Here is a 16848-nt window from a genome sequence, read left to right as displayed (position 1 = left end):
CTTTAAAAATTTTTCGTTTTAGCAGTTTGCGTTTTTCATACCCCTTTTGGAAATTTAATGGTTTATTTAGGGGAAAAAAAAAAATAAAAACTAACGGGAAGGTTGTTAAAACATCTGGTTAACCGTATATTTGCTTTTTTAGACACACCCCTTTTGGCACAGGTTTTCCCTTTTGCCAGCTCGAAAAAAACAAAGACAAATACAAAGGAAAGCACCCACCAAAAATGCAGCCTCCTCAAAACGAAAACCCCATTTTGGGGTCTCTTAAAATAGGGCGGAAATTCTTGCCATTTTGATTTGAAACCACAGAAATTTGTCCCACAGAAGGAGGTTTTTGGCAGGAATTAAAGAAATTTCATGTTTTTAAAAAATTTAATTTCCGGTTTCGGTTAGTACAATAAACAAAGGACAGCTATTAAAAACCCTCGAAAACAAAAGATGGAAACATGGGGCAAGTATGGAAGCTAGTTACCGTTTTAGGGTTTGGGGGAAAACCCAAAAAAACGCAGGGGAGTTTATACCCTTGGCCGAGAGTTTTTCAGACTCGCTTTAAATTTAAACTTTAATTTTCAGGGCGAAAAAATTCTTGTCATTTTGTTGATGAAAAGAAACAAAAACCGCCCGGTTTTCTCCGAACACCCAAAGTTTATAATTTTGGGTTTTAACAAATGTAAAGACAAACCCCAAGGGTTTTACCCAATTTCTCTTCTTATTAAAAAATTTTTTTTTATTTTAAAGTTGTTTTAAAGATTCATGGGGATTATTGATCTTTTCCCATTTTGTGAACGGACTTTTTTTACTCTAGATTAAATTGGGTCGGGTCCCCCAAGTCACCCCAATCCCCCAAAAAAGTACTCAAAATTTTTTTTTCTCTGAATCCCAAATTTTCCCCGAAAAATTTTTTAATTATGTCAGAAAGGAAAATCGGGTTTTGCATTTATTATTAAAATGCTCTTTAAAAAGGTTAATTTTTTAGGGCAGGATTAAAAAGTTTCGGTATCCAGCCCTTAAGTACAAAAACCCGTTCCAGAGGAAATTGGCTTTAGTTAAAATCAAAAGTCTTGCTTTCATTTAAAATTTTTCATCTATTTTCATGGTTAATCCCGTGATCTTTTTAATAATACTTTTAGGGAGGCTTTGGGATTTTTGCGTTTTGTTTTTGGGGGGTTTGGGTAACCGGGGGAATCCATAAGACCCCCCAATCCAAAACCCTCCCTTTTATGGAAATTTTTTTAAAAAAGGGGGAAAATCAGAAAAGCGATTTTTGTATATTTTTAAACCTTTTCAAATTTAAATAAATGTTTTAAAATTTTATACTTTTTTTTTTGCTTTTTTTTTTCTACATTTTAATAAAAATCCCTTCCTTCAAATTTTTTAATAACGGTTGCAAAAAAACCCCAGGGAAGGGGCATTTTTTAAAAAAGAACACCCCCTAAAATGCCAAAAAATTTTTTTGGAAAAACGAAAAGGGAAAATTGGCGGGCTGGGAAAACGGGGCACTAGGGACAAACTGGGGAAAGAAACAAATGTGTCTAAGATTAGTGACCAAAATTACTTTGGGGGACACTTTTTTTCAGGGGTTGTGGGGGTTTTTTGGGGATGTTTTGTACGAAAGAGAAATTTTGGAGGGTTCATCTTTTTTAATTTTAATTTGCACTCAATATTTCTTTTCTAATATGAGCTGTCCAAGGGGGAAAAGGGGTTTAAAAGTTCAAATTTTGAAAGTCAAGAAAAACAGGTTTTTATAAAAAATTTTGGGTTCTTGGTTTTTTTTCATTGTAATATGGGATTTGAATTTTAAAAATATACAACCGGACCATATTAAATATAGACACAAAAACTTATTAAACAGTTTTTTAACCTTAAAGACATGGGTTTTTCACAGTGAATTTTTTGGGCATTTTTTCTTTCTATGGGGTTCCCTTTTAAAAAAACTTAAATTTCCCTACCCCCCCCACCCCTTGTCTTTTGACGGCTATTTAAAAAATTTCATGGGATCTATAGATTTTAAAGGTTATTGGGCGTAAGTTTTCACAAAATTGGGTTTATTCTTACTCAGTTTTTAAAAGGACTACAGTACCCCAAAATTTAACAAAAAAAACGGGAAATTTTTCATGCCCTTTTTGTGAACTTTTTTTGTAACATTCCCTATGCCTATGTTAACTTTTGCGAAGATTTGTATGTGAATGATCCTCCAACTGTTAAAGCCTTTTCAACTTTCTTTTTGTTTAAAATTTAATATATATATTTTTTTTTTTTTTCCCGTCTTTTTTGGGGGGGTTTCTTTTTAAAGTTTTACTTTTTTCCCTACCCGTTTCTTTTTTTCAGGACTTTAATAAATGTCTTCAAGAAAAATTTTTTTTCCCCAAATACGTTGTTCAAAGGGTTTTGTAGCTTTGGTTTTATGTTTCTTTTCTAAAACCATTCTTTCGGGCTGCCTTTTTTTGGGAAATGTTTTCATTTTAGTTGGTTTAAATTTTATTATTTTTTCCTTATTAAAATTTTTTGTTAAAAATTTTTGTTGCTTTTACTTTTAGTCACCTACCTTTGGGCACGGGTCGGACCATGTAAATTTCGTAACTATACGTTTTAAGGTTCATTCATATTCATTTAAACTGTTTTTTGGTGTTTTATGAGCAAAAGTGTCAAAAAAAAACTCAAAATTTTGAATGACACTTGGGTAAAACTATAATATAGCTAAAAGTGTTTTTTTTTTAGTTTTTATGCCTTTCCGGGCTTTCAACAGATTTTTTTAAAAAAAACGAATTTTTCAATTTGGGATTATATCTAAATTTGACCCTATTCCCCAAAAGTTGCGTGGGAATTTCCAGATCTTTTTTTTTAAAATCACAATTTAAAGGGACCCAAATTTTTTAATCCCTATAATGAAAAATTGTAAGATCTCATTTCATAAAAAACATTCTTACGGGGTTTTGGAAAAAAAATCAATTTTTTGAAATCGTTTTTGTTTGCATTTACTGCCAAATTTTTTTCATTATTCCGGGTATATCAAAGGGAAACCAAATTAAAAAATTTGTTTTCCCGGGGGGAAAAACCTTTCTGATGGGCCCAAAACCTTTAACAAAGCCCACTTTTTCCCCATAAAATCCAGTCAAAAGCACGCTCGAACCTGTGAAACTCCCTCAGTGAGAGGGTTCAGAATTACAAGTGCACGAATGTATCTCCCTTATTATGGACCCGGACTATAATTTTAAAATAATGGGGTTACAAAGGGCCCCAAGGGGAAATTTCTGAAAAATTTTACCCTTTTTTAAGATTCCAGAGTTTTCCATGCATTAAATGCTTTAAAGCATGGAGCCAAAGTAAAAAAAATTTCCAAATTGGGACTTTGGGTAATTTAAATCATTTTGAGTTTTTAAATTTTAAAAGTTTCAATACTTTTCCCTAGTGGATAATTTTACACACGTCCCAGGGTTGCAATTGGGAAAAAGCGTATTGGGGGATGGTATTTTCCGTTTCGGCATAAAAAAATTAAACGTTTGTTTAAAAATTACCAACCTGACTAAAGTACTTTTTTCTTCTTAAAAAGAAGATCTGAAACGAACCCCCTTCACATTCGTTTCTGGATATTTTGGGGGCCGAAATTTCTATTTTTTTTTTTCCAATCAACGACTTTGGGTTTGAATGGGCAAAGGTAAGAAAAATGTGCTTTATTTAGGGGTTTGAACCAGGGGCCCCTCGCTTTCAACCAAGTGGGCCCACGGGCTGAAACTAGCCGGCTATCTGTACATTAAAGACTAAAATTGTAAATTTTCAAAAGTCAATTTTGGGAAAGGGGTTATTAGGCCTGATTTTGGGTAGCAAAAAAGGGTTTTCAGAACGAGGCTTTAAAGGTCCCTTTCTCAGATTTCCCGTGGGGGGGGGAGCGTTTTGGGTACTTCCAAATCAGATTTGGGGGAATTTCCAAAAGTGGATTTTTGGAAAGTTTCCAATTTCAAATCAATTAAAATATTACTTTCCGTATGGGATAAAAGTACACTATTTCTGATTTCCCCCAGTGAAATTTTTTTTTTTTATGGAAAAAATTCAAAAATCCCTAGTGCCACATGAAAGTAAAATGGGGAAAAGTCTACAAAAACCTCCCGTGGGAGGGCCCCCGGGGTTCAGACTTAAAATGCCGGGGCCGCATAATGCCGACGAGGGAAAATACTTTAAATTTCCCTAGGGGTAGAAATTTTAGGTTTTAAATTTAAATTTTAAAAAAGAGTTTTTGGTAATTACCGGGGGGGCCAAAACCATCAAAACTATTTGGTTTTTTTTGGGGGTAATTTTTCCCTTAATTGCGAAAAAAGGGTTTTTCTTAAACAACAAAAAACGAAACAAAGATTTTAGAACATTATTGCGACGAGGGCGTTTGGGGTTTTTTTTTAGCCATCTGATTTTTTTTAAGAAAAAGATTTAGTTTTTGTCACCTTGAGCGGGGGCGGCGTCGGCGTCGGCCCTCGGGGTCGGGGTCTGCGTCGGCGTTGCCCGGTTAAGTTTTAGTTTTTGGTCAGCTTTTCTCCTAAACTAAACAAAGCTTTGCTTTGAAAATTGGAATACTTGTTCACCACCATAAGCTGACCCTGTATAGCAAGAAACATAACTCCATCTTGCTTTTTGCAAGATTTATGGCCCCTTTTGTACTTAGAAAATATCAGATTTCTTGGTTAAGTTTTATGTTTAGGTCAACTTTTCTCCCAAACTGTCAAAGCTATTGCTTTGAAACTTGGAATACTTGTTTACCATCATAAGCTGACCCTGTACAGCAAGAAACATAACTCCATCTTGCTTTTTGCAAGATTTATTGCCCCTTTTGGACTTAGAAAATCAGTTTTCTTGGTTAAGTTTTATGTTTAGGTCAGCTTTTATCCTAAACTATCAAAGCTATTGCTTTAAAATTTGCAACACTTGTTCACCATCATAAGTTGACCTTGTACAGCAAGAAACATAACTCCATCCTGCTTTTGCAAGATTTATGGCCCCTTTTGGACTTAGAAAATATCAGATTTCTTGGTTAAGTTTTATGTTTAGGTCAACTTTTTCTCTTAAACTATCAAAGCTATTGCTTTGAAACTTGCAACACTTGTTCACCATCATAAGCTGACCCTGTACAGCAAGCAGCGTAACTCCATCCTGATTTTTGCAATAATTATTGCCCCTTTTGGACTTAGAAAATCATTTTCTTGGTTGAGTATTATGTTTAAGTCAACTTTTCTCATAAACTATCAAAGCTATTGCTTTAAAACTTGCAACAGTTTTTCACCATCATAAGTGGACACTGTACATCAAGAAACATAACTCTATCCTGCTTTTTGCAAGAATGATGGCCCTTTTTAGACTTAGAAAATCATGGGTAGGACAATATTTCTATTACACAAAAAAAATCAGATGAGCGTCAGCACCCGCAAGGCGGTGCTCTTGTTAAATTTTATGGAGACCTGTAATTTGTTGCGTAATATTATTTAGTTTGTCATATGAATGATTTAACTTATTAGTTTAACTAATTTTATACCGTTTTGTTAATAACATACATGAAAGTTTACACTTCAGATCAAATTCTGCAAAAAATAAAAAGCATTCAAATTCCCCCCCCCAGATACAAAGAAAAAATAAAAAATTCCGGTAGTCCTACGCTGTACGATGTCGGTAATCTGGACCCTCGTTTTGGTGGTACGTTTTAGGCGTCTGCGGTAGTTAGTCGGTGTATGATAGCGGTAATAGCGACCCCCGTTTTTATGGTACATATTAGTCTGCTATGGTAGCCGAAAAGAAATACTGGTAATCATTATATTTACATGTACATTATTTTGTTATTTAAGGTCGAGAGATGCTGACATCATTATTTCCATTCCTGGGGTTAAAAATGTTCATTGTCAGTTAGAGCTTTGTCAAGGCGAGGTAAAATATTTTAGTTCATACCTTTATGTTAAAAAAACAAAACCTCTTGTATTTCACCAGTATATGTGAACAGGCAGAAAAAAGTCTGTCACAAATTTTGTTAACATAAGCAACTATATTCAGGTGAATGATTAGGGCAATCATGGCCCTCTTGATACAGTTTCTACAACAACATAAGGATTTTGACCACATTTTGTGGCAATGATGCCTTTGAAAATCATTCTGGTCTGACAGTCAAATTTTATCACATGAAGCAATATTTACCACTATTGACTGGACAAATCTGACTTGGTTGAGCAGTAGGCTTTCTTGAAGCCCCCAAAAATGCTTTGCTGAAAAATGTGTATTATACATTTCAGGTACTTTTCACAGATTACAATGGAGTGGAGAGATTTCTTCAGTTTAATGACAAGTTTTTTGTTATGGACAGAGAATTTAAGATACACTTTGCAGCTGAACCAATAGTAAGTCTATTAATATACTTAAAACAACATAATTATCAAAAGGTCAGTCATTACCTCAGAAAATAAGAAAATACTAAAAAAAAACACTAATAACTAAAAATCTCCACAGAAGTGCATTGATTGGTGATGAAAATTGTCTGAATGTGACTTATGTGACTTTGTTTTGATACCATGTCACCAAGATAGGTTGATATGAATAGAAATGCTAAGTGTTAGGCCTAAGGAAAAAGAAAGACAAGCTTTGAATCTAAATCACCAACCAACTAAGAACCAGCTAAGGGGTATTTTTTTAAGCCTTTTCTAAGTCTACATGTATCTTTATTTGGGGTACTTGATTTGACTTCACATGACCTAGGGTTAATTATATGCAATATATACACTCAATGGACAAGTCTCAATGCTGTAACTTGCATTTTGATATTCTGTTCTTATGATTAACATCTTTCAGAAAAGTAATAGCACATGTTAATTGTTATTTTCATTGACCAGAATGAAGATGGAATCAGTAGGTTACTTAACCTTGGAGATGTTGATACTGGTGGTTCTGAGGTAGCTCACCTGACAGTGTTATAAACAAATACTAACATTTGATTGGTCAAAAGGAAAATGCTCAGTATATTTATAATGGTTTCAGTGTCAATTAACACTGTACCCAACTGATCTTGTTGGTGAATTAACTTTAAATTAGTAATTGAAAATAAGGGAAAAAATACTAATTCACACTGATGTTCTCTGCTTAAGTAACTTCTGATCTGTCTATTTTAATTTCAGGCCCCTGTCCAGCAGATGGAAGAGTGTGGTCAGTTGAAGCAGCAAGGTGGCCAAGAACAGATGATGTACCAGCAGGTAAAGCAGCCTATATCCTCCATCCAGGTAAAGAAACAACAGCCAAATCTCTATCAGCAGTCTGGTCAGTTACAGAAACCACATTCAGTTTTTACAGGACCCCAGACCGGCCAGGATTTTAAGACAGGTTTGTTTTACTATACAATTACTGCCAATTTTAGAATAGCGCGCCGTTTCAGTGTTTGCATCATACACATTTAGTCACTGACTGATATCGATTTTCTTATCGTGAGTGGCTATTTTGTAACCGTCATTTACATAAACTCCGCCCAAGACGCGAGCCAAGTTAAACTGAGAAGTCTGTGATAAATGTATATTTATGGTTTTTAAAATGGATGATATTACAGTTTTTAGTCGTATCTCAGACTCAGTTTCAAAACAAACATTTTTGTACGTGCTCTCAAACGGATTACATTATGTCTGTAAAACTGAACTTAATTAACGTCGCATTCTCCCGACATTTCACATATACATTAGAAGTATTTTTTTCCTGTTACCGATGTACATCGATTTCCTTGTGACAAGTCGATAAAAAATAATGTGTATTTTTATCGCTTGGTCAGGGATCTAAGTTTACATTTGTAAATCATAGCCTGATGGGCATCACTTTTCACATTAAAAATTATATATTTAGTTTAAACATTAATAGACTGTTTAGATAGATCTACATGACTCAAGTTATTAAGGTAATAGCTCTAAGCATTTCTGTGTGTAACATGCGATTCTGACATGCTTGAATTAACTGGAATCTTTTATTTTCGTACATTGAACATGTATTTAGGTCCTACTTATCAACGATTAAACTTCCGGTCATGTAGCCGTTGTACATGAAGTTAAAAACTTTAAGTGCTGGGCTTCTTCATTTCGCTTTAATTAATAGCAAATTGAAACTTGATTCGGGATTCATGACTAAGTAGTCTCCTTGCCAAAAACTAGCTCACGGCGGAAATTTATTTCTTGGGTTTAACGCCAGATTTCAACAGTTCTTCTTTGATGTCGGGTGGTTAGTTTACTTAATTAAGCATCGCTTCTGGGAAGAACCAGTACTAGACTCTCGTACTCCGTAAGAAACTGCAAACTTCTCACATAAAGAAATATGGTCGGTAGGAGGCTCGTACCCGTTCCACCACCCCAGTCAGTGAGAGGTTACAGTGATTTCAAGACAACAACTAACCACTCGACTATGGGAGCAGTCAACTGATGGATGGCTACTACAATTCGGATTCTAGAAATCATACGACAGAAGTCGACATAGAACTCTGAAGTTGATTAAGGGCGATGGAATCGACTGACAGCTTAGTTTTATCTCTACTTTTTTTCCGTTTGACTTAAGTATTCATGACATCGCATACCACATGTCTTCTGCATTCTGTAATAATTTGACGGATTTCTATGAAATAATGTATATTTTTTCATATCGGAAACTTTTCCAATGAAATTCTAATTGATGTCGATCCTTTGCTTTGGTATTTTACAGATTATGTCGTAAATACAAAATAGATTCTATAGAACTTACGTGTCTCAAAAGATTTTTTTATTTAAAACTGTGATACAGGGTTCGCACAGGCCTATAAAAGTCCTTGAATTCGATGGTAGTCCTTGAAAACTCCTTGAAAATGACAAAAACCCTAAAAAACCTGAAAAAGTACTTGAATTTTGAAAAAAACTCCTTGAATTTGACCTTTCACTCTTTGAAAATATTCTTTCCGTAACTTTGCTTTGCAAGAAGAATTTAAGGCTTAAAATAAATCGGAGAAAATGAAAATAAATTCGTGAAATTGCAGGATCGGGTCACTCGTATGCTATTATAGTGGTCTATGGCCACACTTCATATTTACAGAGTGCTATTTCTACTAATAGTACTATATCACCGTTTGCTTGTTTCCGTTTCTGTTTAAAAAAATACGGGGAATAATAACTCGCAATTTTTAGCTATTTGCGACTGTTTCCAGTGAATTAAAATGTGTTAGAAAAATAAACATGTTTACTCAAGTAAGCGGGAGACAAAAGACGAATATAAACAGTGGCTGAAGCCCTATAGAGCAGACAGAACGAAGTGTATTTGTATGTCGTGTGAAAAAATTTTGAGGTATCATTAGTATAAGTGCGCTAAAAAATCACAAGAAAAGCGTTAAACCTCAGCAAAATAGTGAACCACATCAATCTAATAATCGAATTACGTCATTTTCAAAGGTGTGACAAGTGATGGTTGTTTTATTTTTGCATTACATAACAAAAGTTGTTCAGATTAGGTCGTGGTTTTGAAAAAAAATAATGCTTGAAAAATTGTAAAAAGTCCTTGAAAAGTACTTGAATTTTGTCTCTGATATTCTGTATGAACCATGGTGATAGTAAAACTCAGGGTTTCAGAAATCTGCAAATTTATTGGTAGCCCATTGGGCTACCAAAATTTTAATCTGGTAGCCCGAACATTTAAGTTTATTGGCAATGGCCATTTCGGTTTATTACTATGTGCTCTATACTACAGTGGATGGAATGATAAATTATTAGAGGTTTCATAATTTTAGCCGTACGCACATTGTTATAAATTTGTTCTCTTAAATAGCAATTATCATTACTCCTTTTTCTCATTTAAAACATAAAACTACATGTTTTTAAACTGGAAAATATCATCAGGAGTACTCCTGATAGTTATAGCAACATGGCAATAAAAGAGGAATGCAAATCAATTTTTATAAACTTGCAAATCCATTAGAACTTACTAACTTAGAGCTGTATGAATTGTAATTTATCTCAAAATTATTTAAAGTTGATCCTGTCTGATTCTAAACATCTTCCTGCTTTAATAAACAGACTAGAACCGCGTATATAGCGTATCTCAGTTTCTTGACACTGTGTATTCACTTATCCGAATTTATGTTTGTCCAAAATTTCTGTATACTTTCTGATATTTTTGCAAAATCACGGTCGATTTTTTTGCATGTTAGGCAAGTATTTAAATTGAAAAGCATATAAACCAATCAGTGTAGGCACTTAAACTGCCTCAAAATCAAATATTTGTTTCCTTCTGATCGCTTGATAAATATTGAGGTCAGCAAAACCAAAAGTAACACTTTGGCCAGGTGGCGCTAAAATGACGTAATTTTAAGACTGGTTTGCATATTGTTTTTAAACAATACCTATCAGCAACTTTTGATGTTATTGGATCAGTCTATTTTCAGTCTTGCACATGTTTTTGTAAACATTTGCCTGCGGTAGGATTAAATGGTTAATTGTTTGCCGATTGTGACAGTAGGTGTTAAGATAATTAAAGCCTCGGGCATGTATCCCTTGATAAACAAGGTGATTATAGACAACTATCAAAATTATATTTGAAGACTAAATTATTGATTTCCGGGCTACTCGATACGGAGTTTCAGGGTAGCCCGCCGGGCACGCTCTGAAAAAATTTAGTAGCCCGACAGAATTTTCTGGTAGCCCCCGGGCTCCGGACATGGGATTTCTGAAACCCTGAAAACTGCACCTCTATGTTCACAGCGTTTGTAAAGGCGATCTTGCTTATACTTTGCCTGTCACAAATACTAGTTTTTAACGATCGTACCATCTGACCATGATATGCATTTAATCAGAATCACATGTGCTTTTGTTTGTTTAAAATCAGAACTATAATTTTCCTATCGTAAGCTTGTCTGACTTCGACAGTTCTCGGCGTCAAACTTGGAAAGATCGAAATAGACAGCATAAAGGCAACCTAAATTAACCCACTTGAAACCTGGAAGACTGGATGTGGTAATCAGACTCGGAGGTATAATTATAGTGACCGCATCACTTTGTATTTTTTACCGACACTCGGATTACATCGCATTGTAGGAAAGGAAATGCTTATTAGTTTTTATTAAAAAATAGCTGCGTGTTTATCTGCACCATTAACAGTCCATAAAATAAACAAACGTGTTTGTAAACAGGGACGGATCCAAACAGAAGGGGAAGAAGCATTTTATAGAAATAAGTCGATGGCAAAATACAATACATATCGTAGTCCTGACCAATCTATAAACCGGGCCAGTCTATTATATAAGTACAACAACATGGTTGACCGATTTAAACGAGTTGTAGTAATTTTTTAAGCAAAAATGAAAATACAATAAAAATGCCAAGACTGCCCTCGATTTAATCGGTCGCACTCAGCGTACGTTGCGCTCTTTACAGAATTGTCCGATACACATGTGTAGAAGAAAGGAATTACTGAACAAGACTTAGTGCTATAATATAACAGTGACCTGAAAGCATGTTCAATAGAGTGACATCAGTCAGAATTGGCGCGCTAAAATAGCAATCAACATGACATGTAAACTCGACAATAAAGTTTTTATTACAAAATCTAGTGCATGACCTTAGGTTTCTATTCTCTGTGTAACAAGAACGAAATGCAACAAGCTGCGCTCTTAACCTTTAACCTGCTAAATTTCTATAATAAATTTGTCCATCTCATCTTTCAATTTGGACAGTAACATTAACTGTTAAAAGGGGTACTTACAAAAAAGATACTGATTGAATGACGAACCGTACAGACCATGATCAGACTGCACGGATGTGCATGCTGATATTGGTCGGCACTGGTCGCAAAGACAGAAGCACTTGCCACAATTAGACTAAAGGTTGAAACAGAAGAAAGGCATCATACAAACATGTACTAGGTATTACCAGACGTTCTCAATTCTAGGGACAAAACTTTCAGTTGTATTTTGACAGGATACTGCATGTAGTTTTAAATAAATATTGCAGAGTTTGCTTTTTCACAGTTGAAAGCAAAATGGGTAAACGAACCTTATAGTTCAGTGTGGAAGACAACATCGATAATCAGCGGTATTTTTCGCGTTTGAAAAAAAATCCATGACTGACATCCGTGGATATAATACGAAGACTATATACAGTTCATTTTTGTAAACATTAAAGATTGCGTTTTGTAACCTTAACTCCAGCTTCCTTAATTTAGCATTTCTAGTTTAAGAAAAACTTGAGCACTGTGACAAGCTGAAACAAAACATAATAAAAAAATTAGAAAGTTCATTAAATGTAAGTAGAAAAATTTTGGTTTGAAAGCGTGTAAACACGTATGACCTGGTAATCGTACTGTAGATACATCAATTCAGAATAAATACATGAAACCAGCTGTGTTGTATTTTGTCGAGAGTTGCTTATAAATACAAATTATACACATCAATGTCGATCTTCAGACAGTTCAGATCTATAATGTAAATAGTTTTAAGTCTATATGCAGCGTATGTGTACATGCACATGTATGATTATGCAGGATTATCCTGAAATAAACTCCCGTAATATTTCACTTTTGTAACTAACACTTTACGAGGTTGCTTTCCCCTGCTACCGATAGAAATATACGTTTGGGCGGAGCAAACTACAAGCGTCATCAAATTACTCTCTTACCAATCACTACAGTGACAGCTACGTCATTTACTACCTGCGTTTGATGTAAACGCCCATTCGGCGAGCTTTTCTGAAATTGGCAGTAACTGGTATTCCATATTTGCTAGCAGATATTAAGGCCTATGAATTTGAATTGCAAAACAAATTTGAAAGTTTTTAGCTTGACTATAGTATAGGAAAGTATGGAGAGCTATCTACTCAATCTGGTGTTGGCATCATTGAGTGCCCACACCTTTGGTTAACATTTATGGTGCACTTTTCTTGTAATTACTTGCTGTTACCTTGACTTTTGACTCCAAAATCAATGTGAAGCTTTAAGGTGAAGTGGTCATCGATAAAAATTGGATTCATGCTGAATACAATTTTGATTTTTGTTTTTTGCTCAGTCACAGGAGAACTATCTCACCAGGTTAAATGAAAAGTCAAATTAAAAATGAATTAATTTCCAATATGTATATGGACCTGAGTTATAATCACAAATGATCCATCAAAGAGCTTTTTCTGTAGTGGACGCCAAGATCCCTCCGGGATCTCTTGTTTCTTAAGATACAGCCTTGAAATTTTTGTCAACTACTGAGCTACATCCTTTTTTTAGCTCATCTGATTTTTTGAAAAAAAATGATGAGTTATTGTCATCACTTGAGCGGTTGTCGGCGTCGGCGTTGCCTGGTTAAGTTTTATGTTTAGGTCAACTTTTCTCCTAAACTATCAAAGCTATTGCTTTGAAACTTGGAATACTTGTTCACCATCATAAGCTGACCCTGTATAGCAAGAAACATAACTCCATCTTGCTTTTTGCAAGATTTATGGCCCCTTTTGTACTTAGAAAATATCAGATTTCTTGGTTAAGTTTTATGTTTAGGTCAACTTTTCTCCCAAACTATCAAAGCTATTGCTTTGAAACTTGGAATACTTGTTCACCATCATAAGCAGACCCTGTACATCAAGAAACATAACTCCATCTTGCTTTTTGCAAGATTTATTGCCCCTTTTGGACTTAGAAAATCAGTTTTCTTGGTTAAGTTTTATGTTTAGGTCAGCTTTTATCCTAAACTATCAAAGCTATTGCTTTGAAACTTGCAACACTTGTTCACCATCATAAGTTGACCCTGTACAGCAAGAAACATAACTCTGTCCTGCTTTTTGCAAGAATTATGGCCCCTTTTGGACTTAGAAAATATCAGATTTCTTGGTAAAGTTTTATGTTTAGATCAACTTTTTCTCTTAAACTATTAAAGCTATTGCTTTGAAACTTGCAACACTCATTCACCATCATAAGCTGACCCTGTACAGCAAGCAGTGTAACTCCATCCTGCTTTTTGCAATAATTATTGCCCCTTTTGGACTTAGAAAATCATTTTCTTGGTTGAGTATTATGTTTAAGTCAACTTTTCTCATAAACTATCAAAGCTATTGCTTTAAAACTTGCAACAGTTTTTCACCATCATAAGTGGACACTGTACATCAAGAAACATAACTCTATCCTGCTTTTTGCAAGAATGATGGCCCTTATTAGACTTAGAAAATCATGGGTAGGACAATATTTCTATTACACAAAAAAATCAGATGAGCGTCAGCACCCGCAAGGCGGTGCTCTTGTTTTTTAAATTACAGCTCTGCTATTTGGACAACATGTCTATTATTTGGTACAGATTTCAGATAGGATCCTTTAATGTTGCTCTACCTATAAATTACTTTGTTCCTTGGTTGTTTCAGAATATGACCTTATGTGGCATTACTAAATTCCTGGAGATACTTTTCAGATACACATGATGATGATGCCATCAGTACTCATGGGGACATCAATGAAGTCATTATTACACATGGAGTAGACAAAGCCATAACTACACATGGGAACAACGATGCCATCAGTACACGTGGGAACAATTATGCTTTCAGTGCATGTGGGAACAATGATGCCATCAGTACACATGGGAATAATGATGCTTTCAGTGCATGTGGGAACAATGATGCCTTCATTACACGTGGGAACAATGATGCCTTCATTACACGTGGGAACAATGATGCCATCAGTACACATGGGGACAATGATGCCATCAGTACACAAGGGGACAATGATGCCTTCAGTACATGTGGGAACAATAATGCCATGAGTACACATGGGGACAATGATGCCATCAGTACACAAGGGGACAATGATGCCTTCAGTACACAAGGGGACAATGATGCCTTCAGTACATGTGGGAACAATGATGCCATCAGTAAACACTGGAACAACGATGCCATCAGTACACATGGGAACAACGATGCCTTTAGTACATGTGGGAACAACGATGCCATCAGTACATGTGGGTACAATAATGCCATCAGTACACATGGGAACAACAATGCCATCAGTACACATGGGAACAATGATGCCATCAGTACACATGGGAACAATAATGCCATCAGTACACATGGGAACAATGATGCCATCGGTACATGTGGGAACAATAATGCCATCAGTACACAAGGGAACTATAATGCCATCAGTACACATGGGGACAATGATGCCATCAGTACACAATGTTTGGCTTTGTTTAGTTTTTAGCTCGACTATTAGAAAAATATTGCGAGCTATTGTACTCCCCCCGGCATTGGCGTTGGTTAAGGTTTTTGATAAAGTCAAATATCTCTATAACTATTATTATTATTATTATTATTATACCAGATTTATATAGCGCCCTTTTCATGATCAATTTCACGTTCAAAGGCGCTTTACATAGTTCAAATGCAGCCACACAGGGCGCATAATTCATCCTCTACTAGTACAGACACAGAGCGATCTGACCAGAGGGACAGAGTGAGACAAAGCCCCCACGACAGAGAGATCAGAAATCAGATACAGGCTTGTCCGGCTAACTTAGCCTAGCTCGTTGCGAATAGACAGCCTGGTTCTTTAACGTGCCCAGTGTATAGCACTGATACACGCAAGGATTGCCTGGGTTCCTGACCAGTACACCTCTAGTTAGGTGGGAAACACTGAAAAGCGTTTCTGAAAATTCCCGAGTAGCTGCTGGGGATCGAACCCCCGGCCTCAGGATTGGAAGGCCAGTGTGCAAACCACTGAGCTATCCGTCCACCCATCAAAGCTATCAAAGCATTTTACTTGAAACTCAAAGTATATCTTTACTTTTAAAGTCTTCATCAGGATAAACAATCCCCATAACTCTTAATTGCATTTTGACAGAATTATGCCCCTTTTTCGACTTAGAATTTTTGGTTAAAGTTTTTGATAAAGTCAAATATCTCTATAACTTTCAAAGCTTTCTACTTGAAACTCAAAATATGTGTTTACTATCAAAGTCTACATCAGGAGACACAATCCCCATAACTCTGAATTGCATTTGACAGAATTATGCCCTTTTTTTGACTTAGATTTTTGGTCAAGTTTTTGATAAATTCAAATATCTCTATAACTGTCAAAGCTTTTACTGAAACTCAAAATATATCTTATCACCAAAGTCTTCATTGGGGAGAAACCATCCCCATAATTTCTGAACTGCATTTTGTCAGAATTAGCCCCTTTCTGACACAGATTTTTTGGTTTAGGTTCTGTATTAAATCACATATCTCAGTTTCTTTATAGTTATTGACTTGAAACTTTAAATTGAATAAGTCTTAACTATAATTCATGTCTTCATTAGAAGAAACAAACTCTTGTTCTCTTTTTCTTGCCTACTATTACAACTATCCATAGGGGGAGACTGCAGATTTTTATAAAAAACATAAACTTTTCTTGTTTATTTGTAAATATATAAAGAATTATATGTATTATTATCAGAATAATGCAATGAATTTATTCTGAGTTTTTACCAGTTTATACAGCATTCTCCACATGAAGTTCACTGAACTTACATGCCAATGAAATCATTGAATCTGTTTTTAGCTCACCTGTCACAAAGTGACAAGGTGAGCTTTTGTGATCGTGCGGTGTCCGTCGTCCGTGGTCAGTCCGTGCGTACGTGCGTCCGTGCGTCCGTAAACTTTTGCTTGTGACCACTCTAGAAGTCACATTTTTCATGGGATCTTTATGAAAGTTGGTCAGAATGTTCATTTTGATGATATCTAGGTCAAGTTCGAAACTGGGTCACGTGCCATCAAAAACTAGGTCAGTAGGTCTAAAAATAGAAAAACCTTGTGACCTCTCTAGAGGCCATATATTTCAAAAGATCTTCATGAAAATTGGACAGAATGTTCACCTTGATGATATCAAAGTCAGGTTCGA

The 16848-nt window shown here is 35.3% G+C and overlaps 1 protein-coding gene across 1 annotated transcript; it reads left to right on the top strand.

The window, feature by feature from the left end:
- The first annotated feature begins 5735 nt into the window (after nucleotides 1–5735).
- Nucleotides 5736–15978, top strand: LOC123543612 (uncharacterized). Its single transcript, XM_053544970.1, has 4 exons — nucleotides 5736–5901; nucleotides 6261–6365; nucleotides 7137–7338; nucleotides 14384–15978. Exons 2-4 carry the CDS (start codon nucleotides 6324–6326, stop codon nucleotides 15169–15171), a joined length of 1032 nt encoding a protein of 343 aa, XP_053400945.1. The 5' UTR covers nucleotides 5736–5901; nucleotides 6261–6323; the 3' UTR covers nucleotides 15172–15978.
- Nucleotides 15979–16848: the final 870 nt, after the last annotated feature.

The sequence above is a fragment of the Mercenaria mercenaria genome, chromosome 6, assembly GCF_021730395.1.
Source record: "Mercenaria mercenaria strain notata chromosome 6, MADL_Memer_1, whole genome shotgun sequence".
NCBI classification, from domain to species: domain Eukaryota; kingdom Metazoa; phylum Mollusca; class Bivalvia; order Venerida; family Veneridae; genus Mercenaria; species Mercenaria mercenaria.
Note: the sequence above shows the minus strand (reverse complement) of the source record. Positions and strands in the feature narration are given on the sequence as shown.

Coding starts and splice junctions, on each gene's coding strand:
- LOC123543612 (XM_053544970.1), top strand. CDS start 6,324: ATGGACAGAGAATTTAAGATACACTTTGCAGCTGAACCAATA. Junction 6,366..7,136: donor ACTTTGCAGCTGAACCAATA/GTAAGTCTATTA, acceptor TTTTAATTTCAG/GCCCCTGTCCAGCAGATGGA. Junction 7,339..14,383: donor CGGCCAGGATTTTAAGACAG/GTTTGTTTTACT, acceptor GATACTTTTCAG/ATACACATGATGATGATGCC.